Raw genomic sequence first — 22,886 nt, 5'->3', positions numbered from 1 at the left:
TTAGAGAAATAATCAGTGTGTTAATATTCGTTGCCTAGCAAATGAACTTCCGCTTCTGTTGCTATTCCGGTTTTAGGGAGGTGTTTACCGAAGCGTTGCCTAGCAAATGGTCATATTCCATCGCAATATAAATGTTGATACGTATATGCAGAGTCGAACCAGAGAATATTCTGCTACAAAACCTTCAAATTTGATTGACTCGGGGGTTACTTAGAAGCCTCTGCAGTGAAATGGGAAATGTTACGTAGAATGGTGGCATAACTGGAGGAACGCGAAGGAAAGAATCCACGGTCTGTTTGAAGGCACTGAACCAAACTTTGTCTTTAGAGACCACGTGAAACCTTAACGCGGCGAGCCGGACAGACGTGAGCTGTGGGGACCTCGCAAATGGGTAGAAAAGTCCTAATAGCAACATTTGCTTTAGAGTCGGCACGCATGGTTGCTTTGCTCAGGGGTTCTTTCCCCCCCCCCCCAACTGTGGCTGGTCCCGGACATATCCGCAAGGCGCGAGTTCGCTCCCACAGCAGGGTGCGCATAGCCCAGCATTTGTTCGGAGCCACTCCAAAGTCGCCCTCCCCGCCCACCGCCAAACTCCCGTAATATCGCGAACAGCTGATGCATATATATACATATACACAGATGTAACATTTACATGTAAGCCCTTCCGTCGGCACTGAATCCGTATTACACGACTTGAACATTTAAATTGCATTTTCATTATGCTGAATATTATGGTCTTCATGCATGTCATATCCTGAAGTCTGGTAGAGCCGACATTTCGGGTGAACATATTGCCTCAGTATTCAGAGATGAGGAGTCGAAACGTCGGTAAAATTCTACACGGCGTCTCCTCCTACTCACAGTCGAGAGAACTCCAAATGTCAGTTCAGTAAATTATATTAGGCGAAAGCATTTTATAACTAACTAACTAACATCTTGTTGTTTGCTCTTCTTTCAAATACTGTCAGTTGTTAACAGTTCAGAAGTTACCACAATTTCAGTCTTCGCCTAGAAGTGGAAACTGAGGCTTCGTCATACCTGGAGAAATTCTGAGCTTAAACGTCTCTTGGGCTTGTTTGGCTGCTCGTACGGCCGAACTGTTTAACTTGTGTTTGTACTTGTGCATTGCTTGTAACTTGATGTCATACACATACGCGTACGCGTACCTCCCGCAACTGGAAGCAGAGAAATCGACGTTGATTTTATTCCCGTATTTTAGAAGACTCTGAAGGAGCTTGATACATTTTATTACGTTCAGTTGTTGAACTGTGTTACCCTGAGATGCGAAATAGCTTTTCAGGAACTGAAGTTCTCTTCGCCTCAATCAACAGGTTAGAATGGCATGTTTCTCTTCAATCTAAATATGGAGGCAGGCGGTAGCATTCCCCTAGACAAGGATGACTTAAACGATTTTCTTTGTCCTTTTTATAACCCCTCGGCATGGACCTCACCGAAAACGCAACTTTTCTGTTGTTGCATGATTTCGTCTTCGCGGAAACGTGCCTACCAAATCGCTCCGTAGCAACGATTGTACGCGTCGCATCTCGTATCGTGACACTTTTTCTATTATTTCGTGCAGCCATTACTTAGCAACGGCTGTTTCTCTGGCTCCCCAGTTCTTGCTTTGAGAAAATGCGCCACAGTATTTAATTCCACGTTACATAAGTTCCCAACCCCCCTCCCCACCAACTGGCCTAAGAAACTCATTTTTTTTTCGTCTCGGGATATGGAGTGTTTGCGATAATCTCTGGAAGCTTGCGAGGACTTCGTGCTGTTCATTTAACTCTGTGAAGAACGGTGGTCATTGTGTAAACATATTCTGTAAGATTAAAGTTGTCTGCATTTTATTCACAGACTGTATTTAGAACTTCTGTATGATCCTCAAAATAAACAACATAACATTAGTCGGTGTGCCTTTGTAGTGCAGACTCCGTGAGGTAGGAACTTGGTCTTTAACTATTGTTTCATGTACTTGGCGCTCACAAGGGCGAAAGGAATATCACCACGGCCGCCGCTCGAAGTACGTAACTGCCTTGGTCAGAACTTTTATGAAAGTGATACATATTTGGCTAAAGGATCTGTTCATTGACTATTACCTCATAAATATCATTTAGCCTAAAAGAAATATCCTCAACGCTTGACACGACGCTTCGTATGTACTTCCATAGCCTCTCACTCATTATTTGAATCGGACTAAATCGGTTCGTAAAGGCCGCGCCATTGCTCAAGCGGTTAGTCGCTGGCTTCCCACCGTGGCGGCCCGAGTTCGATCCCGGGTCTGGTCAAGTGGGATTTGTGGTGAACAAAGTGGCGCTGGGGCAGGTTGTCTCCGAGTACTTCGGTTTCCCCTGCCAATTCATTCCACCAATTGCTCCACAATCACCCTCACCTATCATTTGGGGCTGGTACAGTAGGCCAGAAGTGGCCGCAGTACAAGGGACTCAGTCCCACCCCACTAGCAATAACAAAATCGGTTCGTATTGAGGCATATTTGCTCAAACCAAGAACGGAGGAGCCAGAGAAGCAGCCGTTGTTAGGGAACGCCTATAAAACAGTATTAGCTTTTAGGCAACGGCCGTGAAACAACGGGACAGAGGGCGTTGCTAGGTAACGCCAGCAACATACACTGTCATACAATAATAAATATCTGGTCATAAGTCCCAGATGGGTGCTTTATTCAAAGACAGACTGGCCGAATGACCGTCGATCGTAACATAGCTTTGTCTATGAGCTTAGTTCAGGTGGGAGACGGTGGCCAGCCAGGAATGGCGTGAGCGAGGAAGCTGAAGATTCTCGACTATTAGAAGCCGTTACTGGGAAACGACTGGTGAAGACACTGCAGGCTGGAAAAAACTTAGTGTGTGCTCTAGTGATTTGTAAAATGTGGAGATCAGCAATGGCGTTTTTATTAATTGTGGTCACAAGTAGTGTGTTGAAGTGGTCAATAAATCCAAGCTCCATTTCAAAACCACGTCGAAAGTCACTGTAACACGTGACAGTATTATTTCCGAGTCGTACTATTGCATAAGATTCGAAAATAGGGCGCGAATTCTTCCTCGTCTGTTATTCGTAATTCATGNGTGCAGTGGCTGTCTCAAGTCTGCAGCCATTCTCCCGTTCCACAGAAGTTCTGAATTCAACTTGGATTCAAATCGAAGACTACAGAGTGAAATTTCCCCTCCCCATTTATCCGTCTGTATGCAGTTTCAAACTAAGAAGTCGCAACTGCATTGCACATTGTACTCGTGCAGTGCGCATGCGTGACTGTGTGCGCGAGATGCACAAGCAAGTTGCATTGTTCCAAGAGATTAGTGCGAAATTACTCCTAGGCATAAGAACGACACCGTGATGGTGAACAAGTCAATGAAAGCAAAATTCTGCGTGTTCTAGACACTAGTACTGTACGGACATGACTGATCAGCTTCATGCTTCGGCATATTTACCCTTGTGGAAGAGACCGTCATACCCACAGGAGGTTACGTGGCCCCCAGAACTGGTATAGATTGTTCAACAAATGTCACACATTCACCGTCTTGCGTGCAGCGCGGCCTTGTAAAACTTATTCACTTATAGATGCAGACGCAGGGGTGAAATGAAAGCAACCAGCCACTCTTGGGTATGAGACACGGATCGTCTGGCTCGTGGTCACTTCGGTTCCTTGTGTAATCATCATAATAATAATAGTTCAAATTGTTATCACTTACGTGCCGAGTCAACAGCCAAAAGGCCAATTACAGACACAGCACAGTGTAGATACAAGTAATTACATTATGCACAAACACAACATAAAGTCAAAGAAAAATTACAGGCAAGCACTGGAGGAAAAACACATTAATGCATAACAGTTAACAGACAAACAAACAAACGAAGATGAGGAGATGTAACAATAACTACATAACACAGAACATTAGGAGTACAAACAAGAATTATTAGCAATAATAATAAGAGAAAGAAATTAGAAACATTAGCCGTCAGGTTCTCACAACGGTGGCTATGAAGACGACTGTCTCCTGGGATATAACGCCGTGTAGAAACTCCGCGATGTTTCGGAGGACTGTACTGCCTCTATCTACATGTTCGGAAAATAAGCCAAGCAAGAAACCAGCAGTGAGTATGCAGAGAGCAGCTCGCCTACTTCTGCTGCTTTCTTGCTTGGCTTGCTCCTGGTGGACCTCTACACGGCGTTACATCCCAGAAGGTAGTGTTATTCTTAAAGCGTTACTTCTATGTATCCATTCTGCAGTGCAGTTAAAGGAAAAACTTGTCCGCCCGCCGGGTTTCAGTTACGTTTTGTGTTGAGGATCCAGACTGCACGCCGGCTAGGGACTTCCCTTCTGGCCGTGTGCAACGCGGCAGTTCTCATCAGGCTACAACTGGCTCTCGTTCCTAATGGACGTATTGTGCGTTAGCCTCTTGTGGCATGACATTCATACCGGGTATCGAAGGCTCAGCATTTGCTACAGGCATACCAGACACGACCGTTCTATAAATATTCTATTTTAAGCAAAATGACCCTTTATCTTCTGGAGCCAAGTCACTGCTTATAACGTCCTATAGACTCGCAAAGCAAACGGCTACTAAACCAACCCCCCTCCCCATCTTTCAGGCATTGATGGAGTAGAGCGCCCCGTTTAATATTCTTGTTTCGCGCCGCCTCATTCCACGTCTGGCCTCAGGTTCCTCTCTGAGAAGTGACGCCGCCGATATGTCATGTGCCGGCCATAAATTCCATTATCTATGCATTATACTGCTAGAGCACTAGAAACAACGTCCAGATGGGCGCACGCCGATCGTGTGATGAAGAGGGGCCAGGCACTCCAAACTGACTGCGGTTTCAGAACGGATTTGTCAGCCTTACGCGCCGGCCGCCCTTGACCCCAGGAAGATTCCTGGTACCCATTTCTGTTAGAGGCTCAGTCGACCCCGAGCGTCAGGAGCGTTGTCGTGACGGAGGAGCAGTGCGACACGTGTTCAGATTTTCTGTTGAGATCTCCTGGCAAGCTCCATAACTGATCTCAACGGTGTCAGCGAGCTCATATATTGTTCGGCGACTGTCTTCAATGACAAGTTCTCGAATTTTTCCAATATTTGCTGTCGTTTTGCTGGTGCTTGGTCTCCCTGAACGTTCGTCATCTTCAGCTGACACTCGACCGGCCTTGAAACGTGAATGCCATTCAAAAACCGCTGTCCGGCTTAATGGATGTTCTTCAAAAGCCCCGCGAAACACTTCAAAGGTTTCGGTAGCGGATTTACCGAGCTTCACGCAAAACTTGATGCAGACACTTTGCTCGATTTTACCATTCTTCGCAAGCACTCTTATAAAAACAGTGCATGTTCACAGCGCGGTGTCATGTGGCAGACTGATGCATTAGGCTTGCGGAACTGTAACCTTAGCCCCTCTCTCATATTCTCTCACTGAGGCAGTTACAACACTAACATTCCTGGGACTTTCCGATAGCACCTCGTAAAAATATACGGCTCTCCGAAAACCACATTTACAGGGGACCAAAACTTGTAATTGCGTCGAATATCAACATCATATTTCTCATAGTCACAATATTTTTTCCTCATATGCATTATGTACATAATAAATTAAAAATTAATAAATTGATTTCAGAAGCGTGGCATAGAGTGAATGTAGAGGTCTGTCACTCCTGCGAACACAGGGTTTATATATCTTCGTTTTACAGGCCTGTTATTTGCATTACCCTGTTTACGTAAGCGCATGGGTGCACATACAAAGAGACAGATGTGGAGGGAAGCAAGCGATAGAAATGTCGGAAGTGTACTCTCATGTAAGACAATAAAATATCTTAAAACTGGAATAGGCGCATGCGCGGAGTGTAAAGACGTTGGTTTAACATACGTTGAAACGTCGGTTAGTCGCTGGCTTCCCACCGCGGCGGCCCGGGTTCGATCCCGGGTCTCCTCAAGTGAGATTTGTGGTGGAGAAAGTGGCGCTGGGACGGTTTTCTCCGAGTACTTCAGTTTCTCCTGCCAATCTTCATTCCACCAAATTCTCCATCATCATAATCACCAGGGGCAGGCTACAATAGGCCAATCAGTGGCCGCCGTGCCGAGTTGACCCAGTTGGACTCCACCCCCCACTGAGCGAATTACGTCGAAACGTCTGTAATGCAGATGTATAACTGAACTGCTACAGGGTGGACAGTTCGCATCGTGTCGTTTCTGGTTTAAAAACACCCTGTTCGGAAACAGATTACATACAGACCGTTATATATTACATAATTTCATCTGATGACGGAAGCAAAGTCAGCTTTCGAAACGTTGTTTTTTAAACACAACACGAAACGGAAATTTTCCAATAAACGTGTCAGTGAAATGGTTACTGCATGATGAAAACATTTTAAGAATCTGTGGAAACTGCGTTCACTTGAGTGACCCTGTATGAGGGCCCATCACATGAAACCTCCCATACAACAGTCAGAATAGTGGCAACAGCGGTGCTGCAGGTGATAGTGGTAATGTACATAACTAGGCCGAATTTCACCGATAAGTGGTTGCAGGTTGTGGGTTTGGATCTTGCCGCAGAGACGCGTCATGCTAGCTGAGTTTCGCAGCAGCTGTAACAACATTAAGCCATTTGTGCGGATTTGACACACGGAGTGTCTTGATGTATAAAAAAATTATGTATAAGTAATTCGCGCCCTGTTGTATTTTTGACGTCTATCGTAATAATCGAAGAAAATCTACTGTTCTTTTCGGCATTATATGGTGCGCCATCCATTGAAACTAATTGCTGAACTGAAATATTAAAATCTGCAGCACTTCCTGATTTCATCATGCAGACATTCGCTTGTAGTTGCCCCTTTCATGGGCATTAGATATTCTAATTATTTTGTTACTATGAATCAATTGTCTATTCCTCGAACAAAATTAGCCAGTTGTGGTGTCACGTCTCCTTCTTCCTCCGTTACCAAAGAAGACTGGGGAAGATTTTCGTTCTCTTTTGAATTTTCTTCAATATTATTTGAAAGAGCTTCTGCTCTTCTTCGAACCGTCAGTCGTGATAAACTAACATTAGAAACTTATCTTATTATCAGGAAATGCAATATCTGCAACTGCGCTTCAACCACCTTTTAGTATTTCTCCCCACTGACAGGTTTTATTTTTTGGCCAGAATTTCAGAAACTACATAATTAGCAGGCACTGCAGAACCTGATTTCAATGCTGCGTCTTTTGACAAAGTTTGTTGTTATGTAACACATTTACGAAGCTGGTTTCTTTCTTTCTATATTGCTCTACAGCCCTTTGGACCTCGGCCGCTTTTTCAGTTTCTTAATCCATACTCAGTTCGTAGGAATCCTTGGAACGGGGATCAGCCCATCGCAAGGCCTCTACCCACACACAGAACAAGCCAAACACAGAATAAACCCAGACAGATATCCCTACCTCGAGTGGGATTCGAAACCGCGACCCCAGTGTTCGAGCGGCTGAAGATGGTTCATGTCTTAGACGGAGTGGCCACTGTAAGCGGCTAGCAGTAACCTAGATCAATGTAATTATGAAGAAGATGCAGTAGAACGCCTGTTATTCAAACTGCCCAATAACCGAAACACGAAAACCGAGGAATGAGGACTCACTGAGTTGGACTTTTCATATAAAGTGACTGAAAATGTTAATTTATAATTGTATTTATCAATTTCTTCGTTTCATCTGTTTTAAAAGTTTTTCGGTTTTTAGTATTATAATAGTACAGTACATTATAATAGCGTTATAATAGTACGTTTTCCATGGATAAGCATTAAATCCAATTATCATAATGAGATTTGTCGCTAAATAATGCGGATAATCGGCGTTCTATTATAGTGTAAAGATTAATGCATTAAACATTTATTGTCTATAATCAAACTTCATAAAGCAATACGCATGTCAAATTAATTTCCTGAAGGATGTAATGGAGGTTCAAACAAACCGCAACTTCGACGCAACATGTGTTGATAATGGCGCAAGAAAGCCCCCTGGCGTGTGTCTCAACAAACCGCATTAGCGGCGCAAGTATGTGCTGTTCGATTGCGTCAGCAGGACTAAGGAGCTTAATTTAATAATTCAAACAATACATCATGTGCTAAGTAGCCCAGTAGGTTTCAAAACCAAACATCCATCTACCGACCCAGGGTCCCATCCATTGGTGCGCAGTGCGTACGGCGCCGTCAGTATGATTTTGCATGACAAATTGGTCTTCCTCCCCGTTTATTTCTAATAGGAGTGCCATATTTTGCTCACTGCGGTGTTATTAAATAAAGTAAAGAATTTCGTGTGCTTAATTAAATACCGCCCCACGAAGCCACGTGGTAAGTTGACATTGCCAATCTCAGCACTAGAAGAAAGTGAGCGGTCAGCTTCACGCCCCGGCCGGTTTACTCCCTTGCGATTGAATATCCACCTTTAGGTGGGCCCCAGGGTCAGAATACTGTAGAGAAAGTTATTCTTGCCGGTCTTGAGAATGGGATTGCTTTCCCTTGGTCATCAGGCCCGTGTTCTAGTGCCTATGGTGACTGGGCTATCCTAAAAAGTCCCGCGTGAAATAATTATGAGCATGCCTGTGATGCCCAGTCCTAGACATTCTTTTTATCAAAACTTTGCAAACTATTTATCCCAACTGCTTAGTCTCTTTAGACTAAACGCTCTGCTCACATGTAAGACAAGTTGCCGCCCCTGTAAGGCACTGGAAACACATGAAGTATTGTAAGATTTTGGGTACAGACAGAAAGGAAGAGTTAGATCCTACATGCATGGTTTATTGATGTGTTGCAGGTGTTTGACTGCCGTTACGTCACCACTACAAGTGGCATGTTCGAGGCTTTGTGTAACCACATAAAGTACAGCACAAACAAAGGAAACATCAGGCAAGTGCATCAATCATGTGTAATTCTCGATGTAGTAATCTTTACCACCCCAATTATATTTCCGTCTTCTCTGTCTCTCTCTGGTAGTTGCCAGGAGACCATATACAGCATAATGCATAAACCGACCTAGGCCCACCATTCTTTCGTTGCTAGGCAACCGCTTACTCTTCCACGAATAAAGTTATTACAGCAGGGCGATACGTAACACAAATGTTATGTGACGTCATTATTTCATTTCCAGACCGCGAAATTAGTGATGAATAAGAATATTTAGCGTTTCGTTAGTTCCACGAGTCATTTAAGGGACTAAGTGTTTTGCTGCACCCCGCACTGTGCATGAGATGCAATGAAGGCACACGGACAATGTGAATCTGGTACTCACGCAATTACAGCCTTTAAGCAGGAGAATAAGAAATAGAATTATTCTGGCGCAGTCTGAGAACATGTAGGAAGAACAGGAGTTGGGGGGGGGGGGGTTTAGATGTATGTGGCGGTCATTTTACAAACACATTTCTCCCTTACTTTTATTAAACGAAAATTAATGTTTGCTAATTCACATCATGTCCGCTAATTGGCAGCAATATGAAGATAGTGCGCGGCAGTGTAAGGAACACGACACAAATGGCTGCTTTCGTCAGAGTGTCTGGAAGTTTCAAGTGATTAATCGTGGGGACGTTTAGAGAAAGTTTATCTGTTTTAGCTGGTTGGGGGTGGGGGGAAATGACAGAAACTTATCGTCCCCTGGGTCGGTTATTTAGGTCCGCATCAGCCCGTATTACGAGGGCAGTGCTTCCATGTCGTTGGCATTTAACGAAGCAGAAAGTCTTGACCATTAAAACAGCGACATACCAACTGGAAATTGTGCGCACTCAAACGGCGCACACCCTGGCATTGCGCAGTTAAGGAACTTCACAGTTCTCGCCTTCAGTGCTATATAATGTACATGTGTAGGTCATACCGTAACTGCCGAGGCCTGGGTTCAGTTCCACGGTAGTCCGTGCGAGATTTGTGCTGGACGAAATGGTTTCTCCCCAACCAATTCAGGGCTCGGTTGCCAGTTCCTGAAAATGCTTCACACGCATTCATTTTCAGGGACCGGCACAGCAGGCTCCATTAAGGGCCACAGAACCAAGGGACTAGAGCGTCCCTCAGCTCCCACAACTACACAGAACGGGATGCCTGTGCATCAATCTGCAACGAATCACATGCAGTTTTCATTGCGTCTTGTTCTTGGTCCAGTAAGGTTATGTTTTCCAATAGTCTTATGTCGTGTCGGATGGTATGGTGATTGTGAGTAGGATCCATCGTACTATCTCAAGAGCAACTAAGTAAAACTATGAACGCTCGTAGGATAGCTTGTCTCTTGGCCAAGACCCCGAGCTCACCGCTGCGTTCAGTTACNTGTTTGTTTCAGGTCCGCGATTACGGTGTTTCCTCAGAGGACGGATGGGAGACACGACTTCAAGGTATGGAACCCGCAACTGATCAGCTACGCGGGCTACAAGAACCCGGACGGCGGTGTCACTGGCGACCCGCTGAACGTCGAGTTCACAGAGGTGGGTGTAGTGCGGCCTGTCTACCCACTGGAGCCAGTTCGAGCACGTTCACTGCCATACACTCTTAGGGCAATATGTGAATCCTGCCCAAACTGACTAGCATCCTCTCCTCTCTTCTCTTCCCTTCTCTTATTCCAGCAGCCCAGACTGTAAAGCGCGGATTGTGAACTGGCAAGGCTTTGGGAAGCGGCGGCTGTTGCCTAGTCTGAGGTTCTAACTCAGCTTTCGCTGGAGCGCTGCAATCGATGTCGGCTCTGGAGACTAAAAGATAATTTATGTGATCAGCTTGTCTGTAACGCCGTATAGTCTGGTGAGTGGGTACCAACGTGCGGTCAGGTAAAAGCGGCTCTCGGAGGATAGCAGTGGCCAGTTTGAGCGAGAGCTGTGGAAGGGGAAACGGGGCCGGACGGGAGAACTAAAACTGCTGGCACAGGAAAGGGAGTCTACTCATGACAGAAAGGAGGAGGCGTGACAAGGATCTTTTGCAGGAACTTCTCCATCTTCTTTTAAAATTAACAATTCTATAGGCACGTTCAATTATATTTTAATTACATATGTAGACCTATAGTTACAGCTAGAAGAATATTTGTTTAATTATTTTCGACAATGAGAGACTTCGGTAGTCTTCGTGTGTGTTCGGAAAACTACTGTTGGTTGCTGAATATGCAAGTTCGGAAATGGTCACATGGTTTTAAAATTCCGGGGCATTGAGCAACAACTTTTGTTTAATTATCCATAAAACCCTAAGACTTACGGAACAACTGTGAGGGCATGAAACGTGTTTTCCACTTTTCTCCTCAGTGTTTGTTCGAAACATTTTCCCCTCCGATAAATAATTGCCGATTTACGCTCGAGTTGTGCTCTGAAACGCATGTCCATCCATTTGTCCGCTTGGTTAGAACTCTTGAATATTGGGCTTCAGGGAGGTCCTGACAACAATCCTAGAGTTGTTTCATGCGTACGGACGGATGCACAGGGCGATCTTACTAGACGCTCGCGAACTTGCCTGAAAACCAGCATGAACAGGGCTAACCTTTATGAAGAGTATTCTCCTGGCAGGCAACAGTTAGTTCAGCTGATCGAGTTATATCGCTATTACAGAACCCGAACAATCATCACCATCGATACAGAATGTTTTTTGGGCGTAAATGGGATCTGCAGCGAGCAGTTTTCATTCTGCGAGCGGTAATCAAACAAAAATCTTGTGGTTTCTTGAAAGTATACAATATGGTAACGATCCAGAGACACTGCGCAGCAAGTTGGCGCAGCATTAGTGCTCGAAACTAATATTCGGTAAGCGCCCGACTAGAATCTTAGCCGGACATTCGTTATGCTGAAGCATTTCTTGGTTTCTCTTAGTGTCTCAAGGCAAATGACTGGACAGTGTGTCATTTAGGCCAAAAACGAATCCTTCCACATCTTTTAATTTCATCAGTCGTCCCGCAGTTGGACGCTAATGAAGTGCAAGGCAACACAGGGGATGTGTCATGATCTCGTGTCTGCAAATGCAGGTGTGTCTGAAGCTCGGGTGGAAGAGTGCCAGGACAAAATGGGACATCCTTCCGCTGGTGCTGTCAGCTAACGGTCATGACCCGGACTACTTCGACATACCGCCAGAGCTGGTGTTGCAGGTCCCGCTGTCCCACCCCGTGTAAGTATGCATGGCTCAGCCAGTGCGAAATGCCGTGGCCAACTCAACCCTCCAGTTTCTCTCGGCCAGGTGAAGAAATTTCATGAGCGCATATACATTTCTTGTTCTGTTCCTTGTGATTAAGGATCGTCGTTGTCTTACAAACTTGTAAATAGAATATTTATTTTTTATTTTTATATCAGTGGAAGTATTTATTAATTTTACTTTATGGGTACACATTTTCATATTGTAAACTAAACCAACTAATATTACTAAATCGAACATTGCTATGTTATTTTCAAGTATAAAATAAATAGGAACTCCCCTCCTTAACGTGTCGCGAAGGAACGTGTTAATACATTTTTCAGTATGAGTGTTACATTGATGCTCAACTCTTCCACATGCCAGAATTCGGGAGATATCCACAAAAAAAGTACAGATCTACAAATCAAATAATTCGCTAAATACATGGTTTATATGTCACATTTTACGAAATTTCGATATTAAACTTGTGCCAAAAGAAACATGATTTGGTTTCAATATCGTACTTTCTGGATTCCTGGGAAATGACCGCCGAACGGCCATTCATTTCTGAGAGCTGAGAATTCTGACATGGGGGCCTTTTGGGAATTCACAGACTTCAGAAACTAAAGTTTCAGGAAAGTCGATGTGCCTCGTTGTGTTGTCAGAATGTCCGAGATTATCGCCCGTTTACGCAGAAGTCTAGGCTACAAGTAAATAGAGAATGCGTAAGAGCTGAGGTTTTCACGGCGGTGACTATGAAGAATGCCGTCTTTTGGGATGTGGCGCCGTGTATATACTCGTATAGTATATACCGACGTTTCGGAGGAAAGTATCGCCTCCATCTTCAGAGTAGAAGAAGAAGGAAGAAAAATCCTCGAGCGAGAAACGAGCGTGAGCGCGTGGCCACCTGCGGATTTTTCTTTCTTTTTCTTCTACCCCGAAGATGGAGGCGATACTTTCTTCCGAAACGTCGGTTCATAATATACGTGGTATCTACACGGCGCCACATCCCAGAAGACGGCATTCTTCAAATAGAGAGCGCGGGCACAATAAAGTGACAGGTAAAGCTGTCCGGAGCCACTGGTAACAAACAGCAGGAACAGAATGTGTAGGAATAAACGGCAGTGAAATGTTCCTATGCTTGAGTCGGTACTGCAGCTACGAATATTTAGTGAAGTCGTGGTTCACAGAGTGCCTCTCAAAAACTGTGATGTGTAGTTAGCTTCTTTGTGGAAACCGCTGGTAAAGCTGGGAAATGTGCAATTCTCTCTTCGAGTTCGATAAACGCAGTCACTTAAGCCGTGCTTGTCAATGCGCAGGTTCGAGTGGTTCGAGAAGCTGGACCTGCGCTGGTACGCGCTCCCCGCTGTTGCTAACATGTTATTCGACTGTGGAGGTCTCGAGTTCACAGCGGCCCCCTTCAACGGCTGGTACATGAGCACTGAGATCGGCTGCAGGAATCTGTGTGACGCCCACCGCCTCAACATGCTCGAGGTCAGTCTGAGGCGACGTTTCGGAGGAACGTCCTGCCTCCTCATAAAGGATGGAAAACGGAAATGGTACTTTCCTCACAAATCTTAGTGGACTTATACCAAACCATACGGTTTCTCATCCAAAAAGATTGCAGTCTTCATACCCAGAAACCCCAGACCTAATTAACGTTGACATATTCAACGTCTTCAATTCACAATATATTTAGTTTACCGATCAAGCTGGCTCCACCGATAATGCTTGGGGCTGAGTTTTATAATCTTGTCTGTTTGTTTGTGTTGTTATATGTTTCAGATTTTCTGTATTCTTTTCCCGTTGTTTTCACTGCTTATTTACTTATATATGGTGGGCCGCGCCGTAGCTCAATTGGTTAGTCGCTGGCTTCCCACCGCGGCGGCCCGGGTTCGATCCCGGGTCTGGTCAAGTGGGATTTGTGGTGGACAAATTGGCGCTGGAGCGGGTTTTCTCCGAGTACTTCGGTTTTTCCTGCCAATCTTCAGTCCACCAATTGCTCCACAATCACCCTCACCTATCATCTGGGGCTGGTACAATAGGCCAGAATTGGCCGCAGTACAAGGAACTTGGTCCCACCCCACTAGCAATAAAGAAATACTTAGTGGTTAAGGTACTATGCTACAAGCCGGAAGGTCGCGAGTACAAGTCCCGATGAGGTCATTGGATTTTTTTCAATTGACCTAATCCTTTCGGCCGCACTAGGCCCTGGGGTTTACTCAGCCTCTAACAGAAATGAGTACCAGGAATTAATTAAATAATTTTCCTGGGGAGTGAAGCGCGGCCGGCGCGTAAGGCTGACAACCTTACCGCCATCTTTGAGCCGATTGTCTAGATAATGTGGGACCGTTAACTTCTCACAACCCTATGGGCCTTCACGGCCTGTTACAGGGATAGCTTTACTTTACTTTGACTTTACTTTACTTATATACGTTAAGTGGGGCTTCGAGTATCCTGGCTGAGGTATATTGTTGCCCATTGAAGTGGACAACGACTCATTTCTCCCCAGTTCTGTAAAATTCATAGAACGGGACCATAAACTCATGCAGGATTTGAGGTTCTCACAGCGGGGGGGAGTCTGTTGAAGACGCGGAAGCAAATTTAAACTTGGAATGACTGTTTCATACTGGTGTCTTGCTTGGCTTATTGTTCAACCCTGAGGATGGAAGCGAAATTTCCCTCCGAAACGTCGGCTTATTTTCAACGGATTACACGATTTTTTGTCCCGATGTTATACCGTATGTGACTTGATGCTAAATAATATCTTAAGATTATATCGTTAAACAGCATGCGAACTTTTCAGGAGACCTGCCAAGGCGCGTTCTCAGTTTTGTCCCTAGTCGCGTCGGCTCTTTGTCCTGTGTGTAGGCGCTCCAAAACCGCACAAGGGATTTCGTTGAAATTTGATACTGCGCATGATTACTCAACTTTATTATATAAGTAAATTTTAATTAAAATGGAACAAAAATAATTTTGATTTTACATGAAGATCAATGTGAATTTGTGAGATAATATCAAGCAGCAACGTTTGTTTGCAGCTAGTGCAGTTGCAGCAGCCAGCACTGGCTTATGTTGTGTTGGCCTGAAACTGAAGCCTGTTGCGTGGTTTCAGATTGTGGCAGTGCGAATGGGTCTCGACACACGGACTCCAGTCACTCTGTGGAAGGATAAAGCTCTCGTCGAGATAAACCTCGCAGTTCTGCATAGTTTTCAGGTAATAACAACTCGCTCGCTGTGTCGGCTTGAAACATGGCGATTCATAATTGCAGTAAAGTAACAAAAGTTACAAGTTTACAGCCGGATATCTGCCATCCCAAAACGAACTATAACGCAGAACGTATCACATGGCACACGATATTTTCCCCAAGTTTAGAACTCCTATGTTATGTTCTGGGGATCCAGGCTTGATATCAAGCTCAGAGGGAAGTTGTGGTAAGTATCATGCTTTAATATTATATTTGAGCAAACAAGTTGCATCCATATACCACTCACTCATTCACCCCCGCCTTCAATGCAACCTGAAACTCTTCACGATCCCTCTTTAATTTAAAATGACATTAAAAGCACATCAGTCGCTACATGTTTCGGCCGTACTTGGCCATCTTGAGGCAGTTGTTCACTTCTTGAAACCGCCGCACTGCACTAGAGCTTAAGTGAATAATTTTCCATGCTGTTCATATAGTTCTCCACAATAGAATATCTTTGTCTGAGAACAGAACTCTCTCTCCTTTTGCGGCGTCCACGTTTGTGCCCTCCATCTTGCATGCGTTCTCACTATGTGGGAGTATATCCCTTGTATGCGCCCAACTAGTCAAGTAATTGATGCAACTTTAATGTAATTTTAAACAAAACGGAGATTGCGAACAGTTTAAGTTGTACTATAGACGCAGGTGAGTGAGTAACACGCTTTGTTTCCCCAAGTCCCAGCCAAATACTGGGCAAGGTTTGCAGTCAGGCCAGGATCACTTCTGTCCGCATCTGTCAGGTTTTATCTTCCATAATGGTGCCCCTCCTCTGAGTTATGCAGAGCGCCATTTCGTTCGCAGTCGCGGAACGTGACTGTCGTGGACCACCACACGGCCTCGGAGTCCTTCATGAAACATTACGAGAACGAGCTGCGCCTGAGGAACGGCTGTCCCGCAGACTGGGTCTGGATCGTGCCACCCCTCTCTGGCTCTGTGACTCCCGTTTTTCACCAGGAGATGGCGCTGTATCAGCTGAAACCCTCGTATGATTACCAGGCAAGCTGAGATCTCGTCGAGATATCGATCATATTGATACAGTATAATTCCTTTTTAAACGGAATTCAGATAGAAATTTTGAAAGTTCTCAAAAATGGCCCGTCATGGAGCGAATTAGTTGCAGCACGAGATGTGAACTGCAGGATTATTACGATCTGAGACATTTGTTTAGAACATATTTCGGTAAAACAAATATTTAATGGAATGGAAAGGTAATGCTGCAATTTCCTGTCATTTGTCTTTCCTCGCGTCTAAGGGAGCGGCTTTGGTCAGGCGTGTTCAGTTTGTTTCGCTGCCTGTTTCAGGAAGCGGCTTGGAAGAGCCATCAGTGGAAGAAAGGCAGAGAGCAGGGGAAGAGTAAGAAGCCGAGGAGGAAATTTCACTTCAAACAGATCGCCAGGTAAGGGGGGGGGGAAGATGAAAGCGTTTTGCAACTGGGCTATAGAAGCTAGATTATCTTATTTCTAAACCACATAGCCCTGCCACAGTAACTCCAATTTGTAGACAGTTGGAAGGAAAGCAGCACCGCAAGTTCTCCAAGTTAACGCGCACAAAATCTGTCTCCTATGAAAATTATGTTATGCTGGAATGAAGAGTTTTACTCAAAAGTTTTCCAAAGCAGTGAACTGAACTACAAATTATTCTTCTTTTCATTTCATTAAATATTTACCAAATCGAACATATTTCAAAAGGAAGCCATAGACCGTGTTGAGACCTAATTTACATTTTGTAAACGACAGTATAACGGGTGAATCATTTGTAGCAACTGAGTATGAACGTGGAAGCAAGGGTTTTGATTTTGGAATCGCCTTCCCTTAGAAGGGGGCACATTGTAGCGTATTTGGTTGAGACACTATGCTAGAAGCCGGAAGGTCGCGGGTTCTGGTCCCGATGAGATGGATTTTTTGTAATTTACCTAATCCTTCCAGCCGAACTATGGCCCTGGTGTCGGTTCAACTTCTAACAGAAATGAGTACCGGGAATAAAGGCCGGCCGGCGCGTAAGGCTGACAACCTTATCGCCATCTGTGAGCCGATCTTTAGAGAAAATGTGAGAACCTCGACGTCTCACAACCCTACGGGCCTTCACATCCTGTTACAGGGGTAACTTTACCTTCCCCTAGAATGATTACTTCTCCCGTACCGACGGCATCCTCCTTGACGCAACGGTTCAGTAGTGCCTCTCCTGTTCAGGGCAGTGAAGTTCACGTCCAAACTGTTCGGACGGGCGCTGTCTCGCCGAATCAAAGCCACAGTGCTGTACGCTACCGAGACAGGCAAATCGGAGATGTACGCCAAGAAGTTGGGCGAGATCTTCGGACACGCTTTCAACTCGCAGGTGGGTCTTGCTTCAGAAACAAAAATATTTTTGCAGCTCTGTAAGACGTTAGATCTGCTCCTTGGTCTTATATCCCTGCTCACTTCAACCCTGAAGGAGGATGGCAGCACATATTTCCGAAACATTTCCGCATCCCCACGGCGCAGACATCCAAGAGCAGAACCAACATGAACACTGAAACCCGCAAATTCTGTATATGTACATGTTTATGCATAACAAAAGTTATCCTGTTCACACTCCTCGCCGTCTTTGCGCAAGCGCAACGTCGTCGATATTCACACGTCTTCGCCTCATGAAGTGTGAATGTTAATATACCGACGCAGTTGCACAAAGATGGCGAGGACTGTGCACATACATGCTGCAATATAATATTGTTACGATTTAGTGGCGTGACTATAGACAGGGTATGGATTGGTGCATGGATTTACTGACCACTTACACACAGAAGTAGGAACTACATGTAATTATAACTGCAAAGGCAGCGCCATAGCTCAAGCAGTTAGTCGCTGGCTTCCCACCGCGGCGGCTCGGGTTCGATCCCGGGGTCTGTTCAAGTGGGATTTTGGTGGACAAAGTGGCGCTGGGGCAGGTTTTCTCCAAGTACTTGGGTTTCCCCTGCCAATCTTCATTCGACCAATTGCTCCACAATCACCCTCACCTATCATCTGGGGCTGGTACAGTAGGCCAGAAGTGGCCGCAGTAGAAGGGACTTAGTCCCACCCCACTAGCAATAAAAATTATAGCTGCAATCGCTAATCTCCACAATTTACACGTACAAATCACCACCGCACCCGTTAAGACATTTTCCAGCTTGCTGTGTCTTGAACAGCTGTTCCTTAGCAGAGACCCACTGTTGTGTTGTGGCGTGTTGCAGGTGTACTGCATGGCTGACTACGACATGAGCAGCATCGAACACGAGGCTCTTCTGCTGGTCGTCACGTCCACTTTCGGTAACGGAGATCCCCCGGAGAACGGAGAGGTAGGCACTGGTTCGACTTCTGCTCACATCAGACATATCGAGACTCAACCCTTGACTGCAGTTCTTTGTGTGGCCCTTGATGCTGATTTATTGCTATGTTCAAGTTAATCGTGCTTCAGGTACCCCACTGTGTAATAACATTGTCGCGTATCCCGGGTTTGCGTGACTAATAAGACAGGTTTTGGATTTGATGATCGAATTTATTGGACCTGTATACAACTGGTTACAGCAGTTCACAAATCGCTGCCTGACACATTGTCACCTTCTTTGGACTGGACACTCCACGGGAACTATTCTGACTTGAAACTGAACTCAACTCAACTCAAGTCAATGTCAAAGTCACATTGCGACTGACGGACAGTCAATCAGTAAGTCTTGGTGTCGAGCCCCATCTGAGGCTCATGGTCAGATATTTATTACTCTTAGTGCGTGTGCAACGGTGAAATGGAAACGGTGCAAATCAACGATAGCGCTTTATTAATTGCAATTAAGAGAGGGAGAATGACTAAGTGCCAATAAATCCAATCATCCGAAATAGAACCCGTCATTTTCATCACGCGTACCACCCTACACGTCACAATAAAAAAGAAAAGCAGTTCTCAAACACAGTGGGGCATCATATGGAAATGGAACTTTCTTAATGGCCAAAAAAATTCCATGGCCACTTTAAAGTGTCTTGCGCTTAAATCCCATGAAAATTTCCATTTTACATTTTAAGATATTTTCCGAAGTTCCGCTCCTTGGAGAGAGTAAGTTGGAAGGAAAATGACACGGGACAGCAAAAATGTGTGTCAGAGAACTTCATATATAAAGTCGTTGAAAGTTTATTTTAGGAATTGGGATAGCTCAGTTGGTACAGTGACGGGCTAGACAGTCCGGTTTCCATTCGCTTCCCCACAGCGTTGAGACCGACTTTGAAATCCACCCATCCTCCTATCCAATGGTTACCGCAGTCGCTTTTTCCGGGGGCAAAGCGACCGGGACGTGAAACTGACCACTCATCTCCATCTAGAGCCGAGGTCAAGAATTGTGTAGGTATACCTCCACTCCCTCATATGTATTCATGGCACAGTGCTTAATTAAATAAACAGGGAAACAAGTGTGCCTCTCGCTTAAAGGTTTACTTTTATCGTCTGTCCCTTAAAATGAAACCGTTGGATTTAAAGTAGTAACCACACAATGAATCAAAAGTGTGTTCGCATAAACTTGCGTTCTGAAACTTTAAAAATGATAAACGAAAGAGGAAAATGTAAATTTCGTCCTTTTGTCCCATAAAATACAATAAAATTAATTACCCATAATATGTGTAAACATATTTTTACATTACTTCTTTTGGCTTGTTTTGGACACTATCCATCGTCTGGTATGTAAAAGACAAAAGACCATAACGTTTCGGAGACTGGATCTGCCTCCGTCCTCAGGTGGGTAGGGCAGGATAAACCTACTCAGTTGGGCCCGTTAGAAAGAGCTAGCCTCAATCACGGGACGGAGACAGATCCAGTCTCCGAAACGTTGTGGTATTTTGTCTTCTACATACCAGACGATAGATAGTGTCCAAAGAAGCCAAAAGAAGTACAGTATACACCATCGTCAGAATCCTTTCAAGTCCATATTTTTAGAAGACGCACATCCGAATACATAACTGAAAAGAGGAGAGAGAAAAGCTAATCTGTCGTCTGTACAAAATTAAAAATGTCGCATTGATAATACAGGATCCAAACACTGTTAAATATGGCGTCTTTTAAATCGTGGATGAAAATAAATGTTTACTTCTACCCTGCATTTTCAAATGGAATAATATACTCTATTGTTTTGTATCCGGTTACTGAATTTCACTGAACTGAGCAGTGGATGTTGTGAACGGTGAAAAGTCTAAATTGTCACAGCTCTTGACTTTCTTGATTGCAATGTTAGGCTTCACCCGTTGGCCTATGTTTGTGGACCAGAATGAAATCCTTAGTTCCCAAGTTTCTGAAGCACATGGAGTGCTCCGGCAGTAGTGTATACGAGGATATCTCTGAAGATTGCATTTGAGTACAAAGAAAGTTCTGCTTCGAAACCTACACAAATTTTTGGAACTAAAGTTTGACTCACAAGTTCGATGCTCTGCGGCTCAAGTGGACTTACACTTCGTACATAGCCTGTACAGCCGCTATCCCAGTTGAGCCTTGTTCCGTTATCCCCTGCTCCTCTTAGAGTGGATTTCTTCTCGCTTCGCTCTGTAAGCAGAGCGACGCAGCCGCGGGGACGCCGAAAGCGATCTGTACTGTGCCCATCCCGAGATGGAACTTAGATTTGACCAAAATTATCTCATTGAAAATAGAAAATATTAAGCTAAAGAATTTTTATGTTTTAATTATTATCGCCATGACAACCACATCCGCCTCCACCTCCAACACATTATAATTAATTTCCAACTTCAATTTGCTTCTGTTAGCCTACTTTCCTTGTTTTGATAAAAAGTTCTGGGAAAAACTGATCGCTTACTTCCTTCTGATTCGACACAGACCGTATAGAGAACTACAGGTCAAAGAATTCTTCTATTGTTGCGCATGTATTCATTACCATGGTAACGTTCTTACTACTCCGTTGCCTAGCAACAATGGGGGATTTACGTGCAGACTCTCAGACTGATGTGAGGGATTTATGAAGCACGCCTTTGAGATTGGCTTAGGTGCCATGATATACATATCGAGTTTCATAAAGACTACTTCAGGCAGTTTATAATGCCGAGGATAAAAATGCTTGGAGCTACACCTCCACTCTCCCATACTTCTTCATGTGTTAGGGCTTTTAAGGGAAGGAATTACTTTACTTTATAACAATCATCTTGGTCTGTCCCAGTGGTCTCTTTGTTAACGTGCGTTCAGTGAGTTCCGGTTTTGACTCCAACCGCCGTCATTAATACTAAGTGCACAAAATAAAATAAAATTCCCGTCAGTAAAATGACAGCCGGTCTCTTAAAGGCAGGAGAGGAACTAACTCGAAACGCCTTTGTCAGTTATGTCCCGAGCAGTGTGTAGTCCCCCCCCCGGCATGTGCAAAGGTAAATTTGCCCTGTGTTGCGCAGTGGTTGTATAGATCCACGTTTTCTTGACCTCAACAATAGTCGGAGATCAATGATCAGCTTCTCGTCCGGGCCACTTTAACCCCGGGAAAAGAGCCCCGTGTACCCACTGGATAGGAGGCTGGGTGGGCCCCAGAGCCGGTCTGGGCGACATGGAGAAGAGCAAATTCTTGCCCCTAATGGAACTTGAACCCCGATCTTTCGGTCGTCGAGCCCGTAGCCAGTCGCTATACTGAGTTATCCCGGCTCCCCAGTGAAGCAGCTGTTGGTGCAACTATCTACAGACTCGTGCCATTGGATACCATCATAAAACTTCGTGTTAATTTCATTAGGGATCTTGGTAATGCACCTTCACATTTCTGTCTATATCAGTAAACGCACGTCCTTCATAACTGAAGCGACTGTGAGGTTCTGCTTCGACACCCAAAGAAAATTCGAGAGAATGTGGAAGCTCACTGAGCTTTCTAAAATCTCGGATACTGAGGCGTTGTCATTCCCCGCTTCGCATAATTATCAGCTAAGCCTATAATTACTATGGATCGCTTCTCCGTAACACGTATCATCACCGTACGCGTAAATGAAGAGAACGTCTTCCCCGACGTTCCTTCTCTCCCTCCCTGACAACAGACGCGTGTAAAGGGGCTCAGGATTCCAGTACGGAAGATTAAACTGTCACGATGCGGTGTTTATATCCCGGTATCCATAACGTCTCTGTAAAATTATATACAGACATGCGACCTTAACCACACGAAGAATACTGCATTGGCACAGATTGCCCGGCTGTCTGTCGGATGTTTCCGTTCATGTGTCTTTTTAATTCCATGAATTGCCTTACGAAAAAACGACAGAGCAAGTTGGCATAGTGAAACTCAATATACTTCAATTCAGGAGGTACAGGGTTCGAATCTTTCAGTTCTGCCAACTGCCTTGAATGAGGATACCGGTGGTTTTGGCCATTTTCTCCAGCGGGAATGTTCAGTTAGCGCGTTTCAGCAGCTTATTTTGCCTCCTTTCCAGATTCCCCAACAATTATCCCCCTTCAGGCGATGAATCACACGACGGCGTTACCAGGTAAACATAAATCAATTCTTTACAGCGTATGCATTACACTCTTTAACGGTAAAAGTCTGCATTTCCCACAGAGTATTTACGGACTGTATGTCATTCCCCAATATGTA

At 44.7% G+C, this 22,886-nt stretch overlaps 1 protein-coding gene across 4 annotated transcripts in view; it reads left to right on the top strand.

Moving 5' to 3' along the window:
* Window positions 1-22,886, top strand: part of LOC111862897 (nitric oxide synthase, salivary gland) — a 148,370-nt gene that overhangs the window by 97,554 nt on the left and 27,930 nt on the right. For all 4 annotated transcript variants that reach the window (XM_023848702.2, XM_023848699.2, XM_023848700.2 and 1 more), the window contains 9 exons: window positions 8,779-8,870; window positions 10,285-10,426; window positions 11,938-12,077; window positions 13,400-13,574; window positions 15,196-15,297; window positions 16,130-16,324; window positions 16,630-16,724; window positions 17,518-17,662; window positions 18,537-18,641. In XM_023848702.2, the coding sequence (XP_023704470.1) occupies window positions 8,779-8,870; window positions 10,285-10,426; window positions 11,938-12,077; window positions 13,400-13,574; window positions 15,196-15,297; window positions 16,130-16,324; window positions 16,630-16,724; window positions 17,518-17,662; window positions 18,537-18,641 (1,191 nt within the window). The remainder of the gene's footprint in view (window positions 1-8,778; window positions 8,871-10,284; window positions 10,427-11,937; window positions 12,078-13,399; window positions 13,575-15,195; window positions 15,298-16,129; window positions 16,325-16,629; window positions 16,725-17,517; window positions 17,663-18,536; window positions 18,642-22,886) is intronic.

This window comes from Cryptotermes secundus, unplaced genomic scaffold, assembly GCF_002891405.2.
Source record: "Cryptotermes secundus unplaced genomic scaffold, Csec_1.0 scaffold528, whole genome shotgun sequence".
In the NCBI taxonomy this organism is placed as follows: Eukaryota; Metazoa; Arthropoda; class Insecta; order Blattodea; family Kalotermitidae; genus Cryptotermes; species Cryptotermes secundus.
This window is presented reverse-complemented; position numbering and strand designations above follow the sequence as displayed.